This window comes from Meriones unguiculatus, chromosome 5, assembly GCF_030254825.1.
Source record: "Meriones unguiculatus strain TT.TT164.6M chromosome 5, Bangor_MerUng_6.1, whole genome shotgun sequence".
In the NCBI taxonomy this organism is placed as follows: Eukaryota; Metazoa; Chordata; class Mammalia; order Rodentia; family Muridae; genus Meriones; species Meriones unguiculatus.
Window position 1 is genome coordinate 131254313 of NC_083353.1, and position 15874 is coordinate 131270186.

At 49.4% G+C, this 15874-nt stretch overlaps 1 protein-coding gene across 3 annotated transcripts in view; it reads left to right on the forward strand.

Moving 5' to 3' along the window:
- Sspn (sarcospan) overlaps positions 1–13924 on the forward strand; it is a 56377-nt gene extending 42453 nt beyond the window's left edge. For all 3 annotated transcript variants that reach the window (XM_060384483.1, XM_021653400.2, XM_021653402.2), the window contains exons 2-3: positions 4540–4626; positions 9668–13924. In XM_060384483.1, the coding sequence (XP_060240466.1) occupies positions 4540–4626; positions 9668–10027 (447 nt within the window). In that variant the 3' untranslated portion in view covers positions 10028–13924. The remainder of the gene's footprint in view (positions 1–4539; positions 4627–9667) is intronic.
- The last annotated feature ends 1950 nt before the right edge of the window (positions 13925–15874 follow it).

Consider the following 15874-nt stretch of genomic DNA (forward strand, 5'->3'; position numbering starts at 1 on the left):
ATGAAGCTCTAACTTGTCTCATGGCGCCAACACTTTCATTGTGTATACATTATGAATATTAAAAATTCATCTCGCAGTAACGGACACCTAACGTTTCACATTCTGGAGTCTCTGGATGGGGCGAAGAATTATAGATATTATATATAATTATATATATATATAGCACTCCACACTGGGCTGAGCACACCATGGGGCCATCAATAATAATACTGATGTGAATAATCCTATAATTATAAAATAATACTGTTTTCACTCCTCTAAGGAATCGCTCTATACTGCAGTGCTCCACCGTTCTGAAAGACTCAGCGCGGGCCCTGGGGATCGTGTTGACCTCTAGACCTGTGTTTATCGGGGTGTGGCCCCAGGACCAGCAGCCGCCGCCTTGGAACTTGTTAGGGATTCAGATGCTGGGTCTCAGCCCTAGGCCTATCGAATCAGAAATCATGAGGATGGGAGCAAACTCTAAGGTGATTCTGAACCAGGCTTCTTGGCCTTGTCTAGTGAGGAAGTGGCAATGAGGATGGAGTAGAAAAAAGGCCTCCAGCCATGCTCCCATATCCCCTGCAGTGCTGAAACCTTGATCCAATGAGCAGCCTTTAATAGCTCTGACGTTGTTTCTTACTGTTTGTTCTCCTGGCACGTTATGTGTTAACAGCTCTCCTGAGGAAGACCACGCCACACTGATAGACTGCAATACATGTGGCATTTGTTGAAAAGGACTCCAAATGTTTGCCTTAAATTCTATAATGTAGGTGGCAGTCTATAGCGACCCTCTGTCAGAAAGTCCAGGGAGACGCAGTGCTGTGCCTCCGTGGGTGGTCCACTGACTGCGTATCCACGGGAAGAGGTTCCGTTCCTCTTGTTACGATATTGATTGGATGGACACTCTTAGCACGCAATGCTTACAGAAGGAGCACGCTTCAGGTTTCCCGTGATCGATGGGCTGGGAAGGGAAGAGGAACAATGAGAGGTGTTGGGCAGGAGAAGCTTGTATCCCCCATAACCCCGTTAACAGCTCTGTCAACAACGGAAAGAAAACAAATACACTGGAGATAGTGAGACCATAACTACACACGAGGGAGAGGAATGACAATAATTCGCACTGTTTGCAGAATAGTTTGGGTGGCACCTTTTTGCCATGGCAAAATTAAAAAAAAAAATCATTTATACACACACCTCACTTCATTGTCCTGCCTCCCGCTCCTACTTCCTTAACAGGCCCCTCTGCAGCCCAGTAGATCAAATACGCAAGGCCATTGCGTGGGACGATCCGGGACCCCTGGATCTGAAAACAGACCGGACATCCTGAGAGTTCCGGCCCTGCTTAGCTTGCCCGCACATGGGAGTGAGCAGACCTGCCCCATATGCAGACAAAGCTCTCTACAGATTGTGGGTTGAGAAGCAAAGAAACAGTAGACGTGTCCGAAGATAGGCTAAAATGGTTTGTCTTTCTCTCCCTTCCATTCAGAAGAATCCTTCCAGGTTTTCTCATCGATACAGTTGGCGGGTGGCCCCCCTCCCCCCAGGCTTTCAGCACTGAGGTTCAGACCTCGTGTCTCCCTGGGCTTTGTGCAGTGTGATACCGCTGGGCCACCTGGACCTTTGTCTGATCCATCAAATAACTTCTCAATCACCTCCCCCCACTAGTGCCCACTTCACGCTCTGTGGGCCTCCTCCCGCCTCATGTGACAGGAGATCTGTGTCAGCATGCTCCGCTCCTTGCCTGGAAATTGGAGCATGCCGTCTTCTGGGCATGTCCACACCCTGCCAGCTCGGGAAGTGAGCCCTTCAGTCTGGCATGAGAACTCTAGTTTCTTTCCCTGTGGCCAGAAAGCTTTCAGCTTGAAGAATTCAATACATACAATTTTTCGAGAGCATCCTTGTACACACTATTGATAAGAAGGGGGAAAAGCATTGTTAGTTCATGCAAAGCTTGTGGGGCAGACGAACCTCCCCACCAGCCTCTGTGCGCTAACTCACTCACCTGTGCGGAGCTGACTCAAGCCTGTAATGATATCCCAAAGTGGAAAGAAGTGTATTTGAGGTTGTTTCTTTCCAAAGTGGGTAACTTGGACACTTCTCTAATTTCACAAGACTCTGTAGCTGGACCGGCATTTCCTACGCTTTCAGCTGCCTCTTATAGGTCATGACAATCGTATGCTCAGCCCTCTTCCTCCAGGAAGCCCTGCCAGGTCTGTGTCGGGTCAGTCCCATCCTCTGTGCATCCCCACAGTGGAGGTGCTGTCCACACCTCCGCTGGTGGCATTTTCATCTGGACGGCTGGGTCAGCCTGGGAGTGAGACTGCGCTTTTCGCTTCTCCGTCCCCAGGGCCCCGGGACAGCACAGCACCGGCTGTGCAGGCCACAGAGCTCAGAAGATGGGCAAGCCGCGTGTTGTTAAGCGTGGCCAGGCATTACCATGCTATGCAGTGTGTTGGCAGAGGTCAGGTGTAGTGAAGGTGGCACGGGATAGCAGCCAGTGAAAGGGGCCTCTCGGGGGCCGGGGGAACTGTGATTAATTTTCAGATGCTGGTCAGGCAGTCCTGATCTCATCCCCAGAAGGAGGGCAATCTTGGCAACTGAGATTTCAGCCAGCAGCCTCCAGGGACAGAGACAGTTTCGGGGGAGGAATCTTGATCCCGCTGACAGAAGCTGAGGAGAAAGCCCAGGCGTGCGTTTCAGGGTGTGACAGGAGTAAGGAGAGGACATCTGTCTGGCTTGCTGCTGATGAAGGGAAGAAGGGCTTTGTTCCTCCGCTTCAGCTCTGCAGGTCCTCTGCGTGAGGCTATGTAGTCAAGCCCGTGTCAAACTCATGCTCCTCTGGAATGTTTAAAAATGTACTTAAAGACGTGGAAATGGGAGGGGCCGGTTGGGAAGAGAAGGGGGGTCATTGGAGTGGGCGGGGCAGTGAATGGATGCCATTAAGATGTATTATGTACAGGGATGAAGGCGCTACGAGGCCCGCCATTGTAGGTCATCAACAAGCGAGGATGGAATACGCTTTACAAGTTCTTTCAAAAAGCGCTTGCGCCCTGACTTAGAAGCAGGGGCTGCGCAGCCTTCGAGTCATCCACTGGGCACCAGGACAGTGTCCTGCGCTGCAGAGCCACCTCGCTCAGGCTCAGTTTGTTTCCCAGTCGAGTCTCTTCACGATTCCAGGGATGTGGCTCTTTAGAAATGTTGTCTGAGCTGGGCTTGGTGGCGCACGCCTTTGAGTCCAGCACTTGGGGGACAGTGAGTTGGAGGCCAGCCTGGTCTATAGAGTGAATTCCAGGATAGCCAGAGCTACCCAGAGAAACCCTGTCTGGAAAAGAAAACTGAAAACCAAAATGGCCAAACAAACAAAAAGACATATTATCTGGAACTTACAGTGATCCTCCTGCCTCAGCCTCCAGTGTGCTGAAATTGCAACTGTGGGCCTGCACACCCAGCCTCCAAATGTATTAATCTTGTTCAGGTTGGTGAAATAGCATCTTGGTACCTTACCACGTCACCAGGCATCTCTGCTTATTTTCTTGAAATGTATCCCAGGCCATGTCACTGCTCTGCTGGGGAGCCAAGCTACCTTCTTGTCACCCCCGTACATCTCTGCCCTGCCTTTTCTCCTCTGAGTCTTGTCACAGCTTTCCTGTGGGACTTCGTCTGTTGTGCTAGCCTGCCCTGTACTGTCTCATCGCTGGGCTGTGGCCACAGCACCCACTGTCAGCGGGCTGCTTTCTATGTGCCCCAGGCCTGCTTTGAGTCTTCCCGGCTTCCCTTCTGTCTCTTTTAACAGGGTCATAGCAACACCTGCTTTTCAGGGTTATGTGACAATGGCATGAAGCAAGACACAGGAAGCCTCAGAGGAGCTCCAGCATACCGCTAGTGGCTGTAATGTTAGTAGGCCTTTTGAAGCCGACCTTGTAGGCAAAACCTTTTTTATTTTCCTATTAGACTTAATTTCTGTACCCTTTTAGAAGTCTCCGAGTGGCGCGTGGCAGATAATGCCCTCCCTCTGAGTAGTATGTGAGCTGGTTTTGGCCTCTCCTGGACATGCACTAACCAAACAGATTGAATTTTATTTTCCGTGCTCTGCACTGTCTTCTGTACTACCTGGAGCACAGAGGACCTTGATAAATACTGGCTAAAGTAATGGCTTTTCTGCTTTAAAGCCATGTTCCATTGGGCTGGAGAGGCGGTGCCATGGTTAAAAGCACACACTGTTCTCAGAGAGGACCTCCCTAGGTTCGGCTCCATGCTGGAGGTTTACAGCTTCCTGCCATTCCAGCTCCCCGGGATCTGACGACATCTGCTGGCCTCTGAGGATGCTACATTCATGTACACATACCCACACGCGGACACACAGACACATTCTCAATTAAAACTAGTAACGTTGCATCTTTAGAATTGTGCTTCACAAGCTCAGACAAACACAAATCACGTAAATGAAATGAACTGAAGGGCCTGGGAAATTGGGCGGTTCTGGCGGAGTGCGCTGGAGCGGTGTTGCGGTCCTGGCACGCCCCGACCGTGTTTTCTCTCCTGCGCTCCCCGCTGCAGGTCTGTGTGGTGGCCTACCTTGGACTCTTCATGCTTTGTGTCTCATATCAAGTGGATGAGAAGACATGTGTCCAGTTCTCTATGAAGGTAAGTAAGTTTCCCCTTTTCAGCCATTTCACAGAAGTGTGGTTACAACAAGAGTATGTTTTAAGGTGTTGCATGTCTGATGACCCTGGAAGCCTCACTGTCAGGCAGCCCAGGAGAGCAGTGGTCCAGGCACAGAGGTAATGCTGGGCCTTTCCATGGTTGGGCCTCTGATCTCCTAAAAGGAATATCAAACAGTCACCAGTTCAGCAAAACACTTGGCCAGGGAAGGTGCCTCTCTGGGCGCCTGCTTCCATATCTTGGGATATTTGGAACATTGCAATAATAAAACAATCTGAGTATATACTCCTTGTGGCTGGGAGTACCGAGACAGAAAGGGGGGGTACGCTGGGGGTGTCTCTGGGAAACCACTAGGCTGTGCATGGGGCTTGGCGGTTATATGCCTTTCGTTGCTGTGAACTTTCTGTCTGTCAGGGCAGGGCATTTGGCTGCAGTGTGTTCAGGCACTTCAGTGCACAAATGTCATCTCCAAGGAGAGGCTCAGATACTCCCTCAGAGGTGGGGAGAGCTTAGACACTCCCTCAGAGGTCATGGCTGGTGGGTCTCACTCAGCGCCTTAGCCCAGAATGGAGAATGCTCTGTATGTGTCTCTTGCTGTCTGTAGTTTACTCTTCTCAGTGTGTTCTTTGCTTGCTGCCACCAAGAAATGTAAAGCCCAAGAGGAAGTCAATAATATTTTAAAACTCAAAGATAAAAAATAATTGTTTAAAATGTCAGAGATAGAACTCAGTTGGTACAGTGCTTGCCTAGCATGGATGCAACCCTAGATTTGACACCCAACACCAGATAAATGGCATATGGTGGCACATGGCTGTAATCTCATAACTCAGGAAGTAGAAAGCAAGGGGATCAGAAGTTCAAAAGTTCAAGGTCAGCCTCAGCCACATACTGAGTTAGAAGCCAGCTGTATCATGGGATCTTGCCTCAAGGAGGAGGAAGAAGAAGAAGGAGGAGAAAAAAGAAGGAAGAGGACAAGGAGAAAGAGAAGGAAGAGGGGAAGAGGAAAGATAAAAGAACGAGAAAAGGAGAAGGTTATATACTCAAAGATGGTGGAATGAAAAGCAATGTGCTCACGCCCTTTAAAGGATGGTTGTGAACCACCGTGTGGGTGCTGGGAACCAAACCTGGGTTCTCTGCAAGAGCAGCCAGTGCTCTTAACTACTGATGCATCTCTCCAGCTCTGAAATTCACCTTTTTGATCTAAGGGGTTGTTTTGTTTTGTTGTTTTTTTTTTTTAAAGAAGAAGGCAAGAGTGAGCAGACACCAGTTCTCAGGCTCCTTTTTGATGAGGCTGACCAGCTAACAAGGCATGGTGATGATGAGAGGGAAAGAAAAGAAAAGAAAAAGCCAAAAACCTAGGACGAAGTTGCTTGCTAAGGAAGTAAGATCACCCTAACCTGGATTTTCTCCAGTCATGGAAATCACCTGCCTCCTGCCTTGCTTCATGATTCCCCCAAACAGCAGAAGTGAAGCCTCACTTTCAGTGAGAGCCCCTACCAGGCTTTTCAACATCTGTACCTTAGATTTATAAATGAAGGGGTGGGGGAGGAGAAAGAAAGAAGAAAAGCGACTGCCGGAGTCAGCCAGGTGGTAGAGCCCCACGGAGAGACCTCATTAGCTCTTTCCCTCCTTCGCCGTGACAGACACTGACAGACAAGAGCCTCTTTATCTTCTCCTCAAGGTGACCTTCAGCCAGGCTGCTGCCAGCAAGCTCAGACAGCCTCTGTGGTATCTTCTGTCCAGAGAGAGCTTCATCCAGGCTCCAGCAGCCACAGCTGGTGTCCCCTGTGCTTCCCACCACATTTTAGAGGGAATGAAATGGGGTTTTAGGAGGGGCTTACCACTGCCTGGCTTTTTAGTCCTCTACCCCGGGTGCCCTGGCATAAGCTTTTTATGAGAATTTAGTTTCTGTTAGACAGCGCAAGTCATCATGCTATGGCGATGGAGTCTTCTGTACAAACTCTCTCTCTCTCTCTCTCTCTCTCTCTCTCTCACACACACACACACACACACACACACATTCCCCTGATCTTAGACCTCAGAGACCGCCAGCACGTGCTGCTTTCCCCTGGACTCTGCCTCCAGCCCTGGCACTGGGTGTGGACCCTCCTGCCTGCCCTTCTGGGGGCCCACTTTTCTCAGGGCTCTCCAGCATTTGCTGAGCCTTGAAGGTCATGTGCTGGCAGGCGCCTTGCAGGCCTTCTATGGAGCTGCTTTGTGGCAGGTACTTTCCCAGCAGCAGCCAGGCCTCACCATTCAGGCCAAGGGGACATCATTAAATCAGAACAGAACCCCCTCCTCCCAGAGCCACCAACTGGGAAAGCCACAGCGGGTTCCAATTACAGCAGGGCAGCCCGAGCCTGGGGATTACATAAGCACAGAGCCAGCCTCCAGGGATGCTGTGCAGGACAGCCACACAGGCTGCTGTCAGTATCCCAAGGTCACTCTGCACACCTGCTTCATTGATAGTTTGTTCCTGTCACGTGGGTGAAACCAGCCGCTTGGTTTTAAATTGTGGGTTTTACGGCAGGAGCCCATTGCTGTCAGAGGACTTGGGCACTGGGAAGAAAGGTGCCACCAGCAGGCCTGAGTGCCTGGCTGTGGCCCAAGAGACAAGCAGCTTGCTCGACTCGTCGATGTGTGCTCCTGTCTCTTTGCTGAGGGATGTGGCCTCCTTCTGTCCTTGAGCTGCTGGTTCTGTGTATTTAAGGAGCTAGATTACAATTAAGCAACCTGGGCTTGTGTTGGTGTTTACAGACCAAGCCTATGCCCTTCCTCCCACAGGACGGAAGACAAGCCTGACAGAGTGGGTACCAGGAGGGCCCTGGAAATGCTGTAACTCACCAAGAGCCAGCTGGGTGGCTGTGCTGTTCCAAGAGCCCAGCTCTCAATCCTTGTAATGATGATTCCAAGACAGGGTTAGAACTAGCATTCCAAATTTACATGTAAAGAAATGGCGGTTAATACGACTTCCAATGGGCATGCCTACCCAGGGAGCCCTGGGGGTCAGGCCTTAATTTAGGCGGCCCGGCCTGCTGCCTCACTTCTTCACTCCTTGTTAAATGGCCTCCGGCAAATACTTATTTGAGACAAAATATGTCATTTAGGAAAGTTTAAGTTGTCTTTCATTGTTTATTTTCTGCTTGTGTGTGCTAGGATGCTTGTGGAGGTCAGGGGTCATCTTGCAGGAGTTGGTTTCCCCTTCTACCTCATGGGTTCCAGGGATTGAACTCCGGTCATCAGACTTGGTGGCGGGAGCCTTACCCTCTGAGCCATCTTGCCAGCCCCATCTTAACTCTAAGATAGACAGACTTCTTATTGTCAGTAAATGGGCTTTCCCCGAGGTAAAGTGTTGTAAATAGCTACAGTTCAAGGTCATGTGCCTCTGGGTGTGACTGGGCCCCATATGCACGTGACAGGGGAGCAGTCACACAATCCGTCCGCTTGGTGGCCAAAACCAAAAACTAAAAATGGTGCAGCAAAAAGAATCAGCTGGGGCAGGTGACTACCCGGAGGGAAATGGCCATTTTAACTGGGTCCCGCCAGTCACAAGTGACTACCAGCAAGCAGTCACATGAGACCAGCGCAAACTGGCTTTCCAAACCCCAGGAATTTAAATTCAATCACCAAGCCCAAATATTTCAGAATACTCCATAATGTTTCCAGTATTCTAGCCCAAATTAGCCTCATATAATAAATCTATATTTTTAAGGTCTAAACAGTCCACTTCTACATAAATATAGTCACTGAATGTCCTGGGACAGGACCAAAGCGCATAGTTTAATCATAGATTAAACGCATCCTTTCTAAATTTTATATTGCTGCCGCTTTGCATTTATCTGATGTTTTTCCCTCCATGGAACACTAAACATGTCAAATACATCCTGTTACTTTTATAAGACACAAGTTGTTTCAGCCAGGCCTGGTGGCTCCTGCCTGAAATCCCAGCACTTGAGGGCAGGGGGCAGGAGAATCAGGAGTTCAAGACTGGCCTCGGCCATCCCAGAGCTGCTCCTTTTGTCTGTATGGCAGTATAAATCTTGCCCCTGCCACCTATAGACACTAGTCCCAGAGTCTCTGTCTGGGGTGTGAGCCTCTCACGAGAGCATCTATTGTGTGGTACAGTACATTTTATTGTGGCCTTGTCAGTGAGAAGCCACGGCTTTTGGCCCCAGCGTTCCGGATGTAAGTGGACTGAAAGCAGATGTTTATGGAGAGTCCACAATTCCTTCCCAGCAGGGTTAGGTCTTCGACCAGGCGTGAACAGGCCCAGAGCTAACAGGTAGGCCAAGGCTACCTTCTATGGCATCATCTCTTTTTCCTCCCAGTGGCCTCTTGCTTGGGGGTCTTGGGCAGCCATGGTGGCGGCAGCGGCATAGCCGCCACCCCAAGCGTGTCTGCTTTTCATTAACCTTTATCGTCAGTTGGTCAATTTGTAATAATTTTGGCCAACATGGCGTTTTCATTACAGAAACCTGGCCTTTACTTCCAGATCTTGTTTTGACCCTGTGACGGGCACTTCTCAATTTAAAAACTAAGTGTGGCGTGCCATCTGGGAGCGAGGTCTGGTTTGGGACTCATTTAAGATGTTTGCTAAGTCAAGACATAAACATTCTGCAGGCAGGCTAACAGGTCGTGCAGTTCATGCGAAAGGCCAACATCTACATGACGAGGGGCACAAGGGCTGTTTCTCCAGAGCTTGCTCTAAAGCTGGCCATGGTGGCACATACCTGTGATCCCAGCACTGAGCACCCGGTGAGGGAGGCTGGGAGTTCAAGCCCATCCTCGGGTACAGAGCCAGTTCAGGGTCAGCCAGGGGTACAGGAGAGCCTGTTGCAAGCATCAGTTGGTCATTTAACTAATCAGCATGAAGTAGTATCTGGATATTGTGGATATAAGTAGCGCCTTGGATACTGTGTTTTGAGAAGAGGATGTCCCTGGCCTCAGTAAAACAGCGTTCGCCGGTTTGTTCTGTGGTGGTTGCATCCTCTGTGTAACAGAAAGCTCTTCCTCTCTCCTGCAGGTCCTCTACTTCCTGCTGAGCACACTGGGCCTGGTGGCCTGCACACTGGCTGTGGCCTTTGCCGCCCACCACTGTTCCCTGCTTGCACAGTTTACCTGTGAGACCTACCTGGATTCTTGCCAGTGCAAACTGCCTTCCTCGGAGCCTCTCAGCAGGACCTTTGTCTACAGGGACGTGGCCGACTGCACCAGTGTCACCAGCACTTTCAAACTGTTCCTGATCATCCAGATGGTTCTGAACCTGGGCTGCGGCCTGGTGTGCTTGCTGGCTTGCTTTGTGATGTGGAAGCACAGATACCAGGTCTTTTACGTTGGGCTGCGCGCCCTGATGGCCTCTGAGGGCCAACAACCAAAGGCCTGACAGCCCGGCTCAGAGCGAGAGGGGGGAGCACAGCACCAGCCCAGGTAGAAAAACAGTTTTCTAAAGGTAGACTTTGACAGAAAATGCTTACTCACTCTCTAAACGAATATTTTTGGATACTTTTCAGAAAACAAAAGAACTTTTGTGAATTGCTATTGTACTTTTTAAAGCTTCCTTGTGAGGACAGGGGTGGAGAGACGGCCCACAGGTTGGAGCTCTTGCAGAGGACGCAAGCTCAGGTTCGTTCCAGAGCCAAGTTGAGCGGCTCACAGTTGCCTCCAGCTCCAGGGGCACTGGATGCCCCCCGGCACACACACATAATTTAAAAACAACTTATTCTTTTAAAAAGTTCTTAAAAGAAACAAGATTCAAATTGATTTGGTGAACGAGGAAAGGAAAAAGAACAACAAACAAGGAATTAACGCCCTAGATCTGCTGGTGCTACACCAGGGGCTCATGCCTAACGCTCACCTCCGTGCCACCCTCAGCCTTCCTGCTTGGTAGCCCAGGGTAGCGGTGCCAACTGGTGTCTCAGGCCACTTCCCAGACTCCAGATTCTCCCAACCCCTTCTGCCACCTGCTATTATCCACATGGTGTCTTGGAGAAAGGTTCAGAGATAGCTGAGTCTCTGTGTTGAATGCTTTTATTTTTCACAGTAGAGGTGTCTTTAAGGTATGAAATAGCTTTAAAAAAAAAAAAAGCATAACTAGGAGAAGAGGAAGGCTGAGTAATTCTAGACACCTGGCTGGGGTACAGCCTTCTGGATCCAGGAGTGGGCCGCAGCCTCCATGACTGTCTGCAGCTCCCTGATGTCTGATTCGCCCTAATTGAAGGTGGTGCCGTTGCATTCTTAACGATGTAGAAGGTTTAAAAATAATTATATTATGCCTCCACTCTATCATCTAAAACAAATCATTAAGACTAATTTCCAACTAATTGTTCCTTCTAATGATGCTCAGACGTCTGTTTAATGAGCTCTGGCTGAACTCAGGCAGCTGTACCGTACTGTACCGAGGTGTTAGGAGAAATTACAGCCATGAGGGAAGATGTCTGAAGATCCGCTTTCCTGGAAACCAACCACTGCAGAAAAGAACTTGTAAAACATTATCACTCGGGTTTGAAACACTCTTAGAGAAAAAGCAAGTGCGCTTGTCACAAGAAACGCGTACCCTAACAGCACATTTGTGATATGTTGAGAAGTGTCTCGCCTACCAACCAAGTGCCTTTGATGGGCCTGGGTCCTGCTCGGAGGACTCCCTTTAAATCCTGTGAATGATGATTTTTACAGTCGACCTAGAGGCAGCATGTCACAAAGTCCTTATTTGTGTGATATGTCCATGGGTAGGGTGTGTGGTTTCAGTGTCGGCTTAAGATGCAGGTTCTTGGTTAGGACAGGCTTTGCTTGTAACTTACTGCTCAGCTCAGACCCGCATCTGTGTGCACAGGAAGGCGTGTAACAGCCATCATGAGTGTCTCTCAGTCCGTGTTTTAAAAAGGAGGAGTTCCAGGTCCCAGTTCACCAGGCTTGCTCTCCACCCTGCCTGTCCGTACACTTTCCTGGTCACAAAATTTACCCCAAGGGAACATACATCCAGTGAGACGGTAGGTGAAGAGTTCTCAGATGGCGAGAGTGGAGTCATTTCTGTGTGAGCCGCACACCCTGTCAGCCACAGGACTGTAACTATCTTTTACCCCTGGTTAGCAGGTGTTTAAGCTTTTTATGTTCTGACGTGCTTTAAAGCTGCTAGCTCAGGTCCGAGAGGCCCAGCAGAGTTTATGGGCAAAATTCCACCAGAGGAGCCGCACTGTGGCACACACCTTTAATCCCAGCACTTGGGAGGCAGAGGCATGCAGATTTCCGGTCTACAAAGCTTGTTTCAGGACAGCCAGAGCAGACGGAGAAACCCTGTCTTGCAAAACCAAAAACCCAAACCAAACCAAACCAAAATAAAAACCCACTGGGGATCTCAGACAAAATCGCATGAACACAGCCTCCCAATACTGACCTGGAAAACCTTTTGTGTGTGTGAAGAATGCCCAGCTCTGGGCTGTGGAGATCCTCCGTGAGCAAAGTCCTGGCCATCCTGGTAAGAACTTGGTCCCATGTAAAAAGGCCAGGCACAGTGGTGTGTGCTTGCAATCCTCGCATTGATGAGGCAGACAGGCGGTCCCTGGCTCCTTGACCAGCAGCTTTAATTTAATGCTTGAATTCTGGGTCCATGATGAGAGAGTTTGTCTCAAGAAACTAAAACTATCCCAAAGTAGACAGATGACCTCTGGCCTTCGCATGTATGCACACACACACAGTTAAGAATAACCAATTTACATTGACTTGTGGTAGTTTCCTGTAAAAATGGGAAAGTATTAGAGAACCCAGGATGTCATAGGCTGTCCTTTCAAAGTGAGGCTGTTTTCATGTCAGTACTGTGCATCCAGAAGTTCTGAAGCACACTCAGAATGCCTCTGTCCAGCAAACTCAACAGCTTTGGTTTTTTTTTGTTGTTGTTGTTTTGTTTTATGAGAAAATTAAGATTCCGCACATGGTGCACTCTGCTTTACGAACGAATCAAGGGGCATTTTAGAGGGTAGAATGATTTTAGCCTACAGGCTTCCTGTTTTCCAGCACCGCCCAGAGCTGGCATTGCTTCAGCTTATAGTGTTATGTCTGCATAGAACGGGGACTTGACTATTATGATCAAATTAGTCTCAACTCCCCAAAGAGGGGGCTGAGTTGTAAGTGAATAGAAAGAACAAAACCAAATGCAAGGATCCCTCTGCTAAAAGCTGACTGTACCCTGGCATGTGCGAGAATTGTGTTGCCTGAATAACACATGGCTTTGGGCTAGATTTGAAGTATTTTGACATTCTGTTTTGCAAATAGTGAAGCTTCAGTAAGGGCAACAGAGAAGGAGCAGGCGCAGATTCTCACTCAGCAAAATGTTACACTTCAGATCTGTCGGGAGCCAGGATGGTGGCTGTGCCTTCCAAACTGTAAAACAGGAAGGTTTGCACAGCCCTGTCTCCCAGCCTTGTTCGGGATGATTAAACGAGTCAAGACTTCAAAAACGAGCAGTGGCCAGGACGTGGGAGAGGAATGGGACAGTCCGAGTGTACACAGTATAACTGAGCTCATGCAGTGGGTCTGAGCCTCCATGTGACCGTCCAAATTGGTGTCGGCAGCACCTTGGCGCCATGCCTAAACCATTGCTACTCCAGAGGCCTAGAAACGGTAGTCCAGCACCCAGCCTCATGCTCCCCCTCTTTGTGTTGAGAGCGTAGATACTCTCTTCTGAGCGCCTTCCAGGGTATTCCCACAGTGAAATTCCACTCTGTACATGTTTTTCTTTTAAATCAGTGTCCAACACATGACGGTCTCCTGATGTTCACTTCCTTATGTGCAGGGTGTCTGGGGCACATTTATGAAATTACAGGAGAGACTGGATAAAAGCTATCTGAGGGGCGTTAGCGGGGCAGCTGTGGAGCAGCTACTGAAATGAACCTGAAAGCACCCCGTCATTTGCAATCATGATCGTGTCCTGCTACTTCCTGGTGACGGTCTCTGAACTGTCACTGCCTGCCCACGTGTGTGTAAACATGCCATTGGGTTTGACTCTGGCCAAGAAACCCACAGTGTGCTTTAGCTGTGCCCCAGGTGTTCAGCCTATTCGAAGGCCAGCTGCTTAGCGGCTGAGCCACGGAGAGGAATCATGTCTTGTAAGTCTCTTATCTGAATGAGTACTGTCCCCGTGGGGTGACGGGTCTGCGTTTTGGTGCTGCACTCTCCTCTCCCGGCCTTGCTCAATGCAGAGGAGAGGATGAAGTGCTTCTATACATTTGAGGCGGCTGTTTTTAAAGGGGTCCTTCCTTATTAATAAACTTTTCATAGTCCACAGAGACATGGTGTTGACTGTGTTTCAATGCGACCACGTGGTACCTGTGAACTGGTAAATGTAACGTCTCTCGAGTTAGTGTTTGTGTCAGAAGCCAGAGATCATTATGTTAAGTGAAATAAGCCAGGTTCAGCAAGACAACTGATACTGTTTTCTCATGTATGTAGAGACGAGAGCTTTCGCGCGGGTGTGTGTGTGTGTGTGTGTGCGTACACGCATAGCTCATTAAACCTAAAAGAGGATCATAAGGGACAAAGAGAGCTTGATGAGGGAGTGGGGGAAGGGAGGGTAATGGCTAGGGAAATGGGAGAGGACCAGGAAAAGGCAAGCCGGGGAACAGGGGAGTGCAGTGGTGGGATTGGTTTGAATTAGGACAAAATACGTATTTTTCAAAGGTCATAAAGAAACACATTACGTTCTATGCTAACTTTAAAAATCATAACTTAAAAAAAATTAAAGAATGAAAAGAAAACTGGCTTGGGATAGACAAAACCAGTGTGGCAGGGATACTGGTTTAGTCCCTGGTAGTCTGCGTTTTGCACTTTGCGTTACGGTAGAGTCAAGGTTGTAATTGGTCCCCAGGTAGAATGTGAGGTGGCGGGAATCTTTTGAGAGTCACCTGGCATGCTTCTTCCAATTTCTATCAGTCAATGTCAGATAAAGCAGGCGGGGTCTAAGATGGGATACAGCGTATTCCACAGTTACATATATGTTCACATGACCTCCTCCTCCTCCAAGGATGCCCTTGACTGACTCAGGCATTGCGAGAGTCGGGCACGCTGTGAGCGCATCTCTTCTTGTTCAGTTAGGGGAGATTCTAGATGCAGAGAGTAAGAGGAAGTCCCCACACATACACTGAGCCCAGTGTCCCTCCAGGCTGAGAAGTCTGACGGCCACCGAGCGCTGTGACATCAGGCAAACCATTGTTTTTTAGGTTCTGCCTAGGTGATTTGTAGTTTCTGTATAGGTAAATTAGGGAAAAATCAAACTGCCTCGGCATCACGGGGAAGTGAAATGAAATAGCACTATCCAAGAAACGTTAGTACATGCTTCTTCCCTCTGTGGCTGGTTGGCACAGCCTGTGACACTCTTCCTTGACACAGTCCCTCCCCACACCTAGCTACAGGAGTGGCTTCCATACAAGCTGGTCATTGTGCTGTGTAAGACATGTATTGCCGTGTGTTTTTAAAAAGTCAAAGCATAAGCAAATGGTTTCAGGGACAGCATCTGATGTAAGACCAGCAGGAGTTTATACGTGTGTCGAGAGCCTTGAAAAGTCTAGGAACTTAAAGGCTAGACGACCATTAGATTGGGGCAGATCCCTAGAAGGACTCTAAACCTGGGGGCTTGGGGCAGACAGTCACAATTAGTGTTGGGAGAAGCAGAGATCCCAACCCCGTCGAGGTGATACCGTCACTGCAATGCAAAGATCACAGGGTCCCAGGTTCTGGTGGGACCGTCCTCTCTGGCTGCAGTGGCATCACATCTGTGCAATGCAGGTTGTCCTGAACACCAACACAGGAGAGCGAAGAATAAGCAGGGAGAACCCATGGAGCCCCGGACCTGGAACTGGGGGATGACGCTCTCTAGGTAAGATGTCTCCTTATTCTGTTGTGCCTCCTTCCAGGCCCTTCTCCCCAGAAGCACTCACGGTGCTGTCTGCCTGCTTGGGTGTGACTCCAGACCAGAGGCTGACTCCAGGCCTGAGCACTGTGAGCAGAGGATCCACCAAGCTTTTTCCTCCATCTTCTGAGCCCTGAGTCTGTTAGACACACTGCTGTCCAGGGCAGACCGGAAGCTGCTGAAGCAGGTGGGGTGAACCCCCAAGCCTGGAAAAGTCAGACAGGAAAGCGTGTGCCTGGAGCCAGATTAAGTTCTTCCCATCAGGGTAGAACCCACACGCTCTGACAAAGGGGGGCATCTTCCCAGAGAGCGCTCTTCCTGTAGCTTCCATCC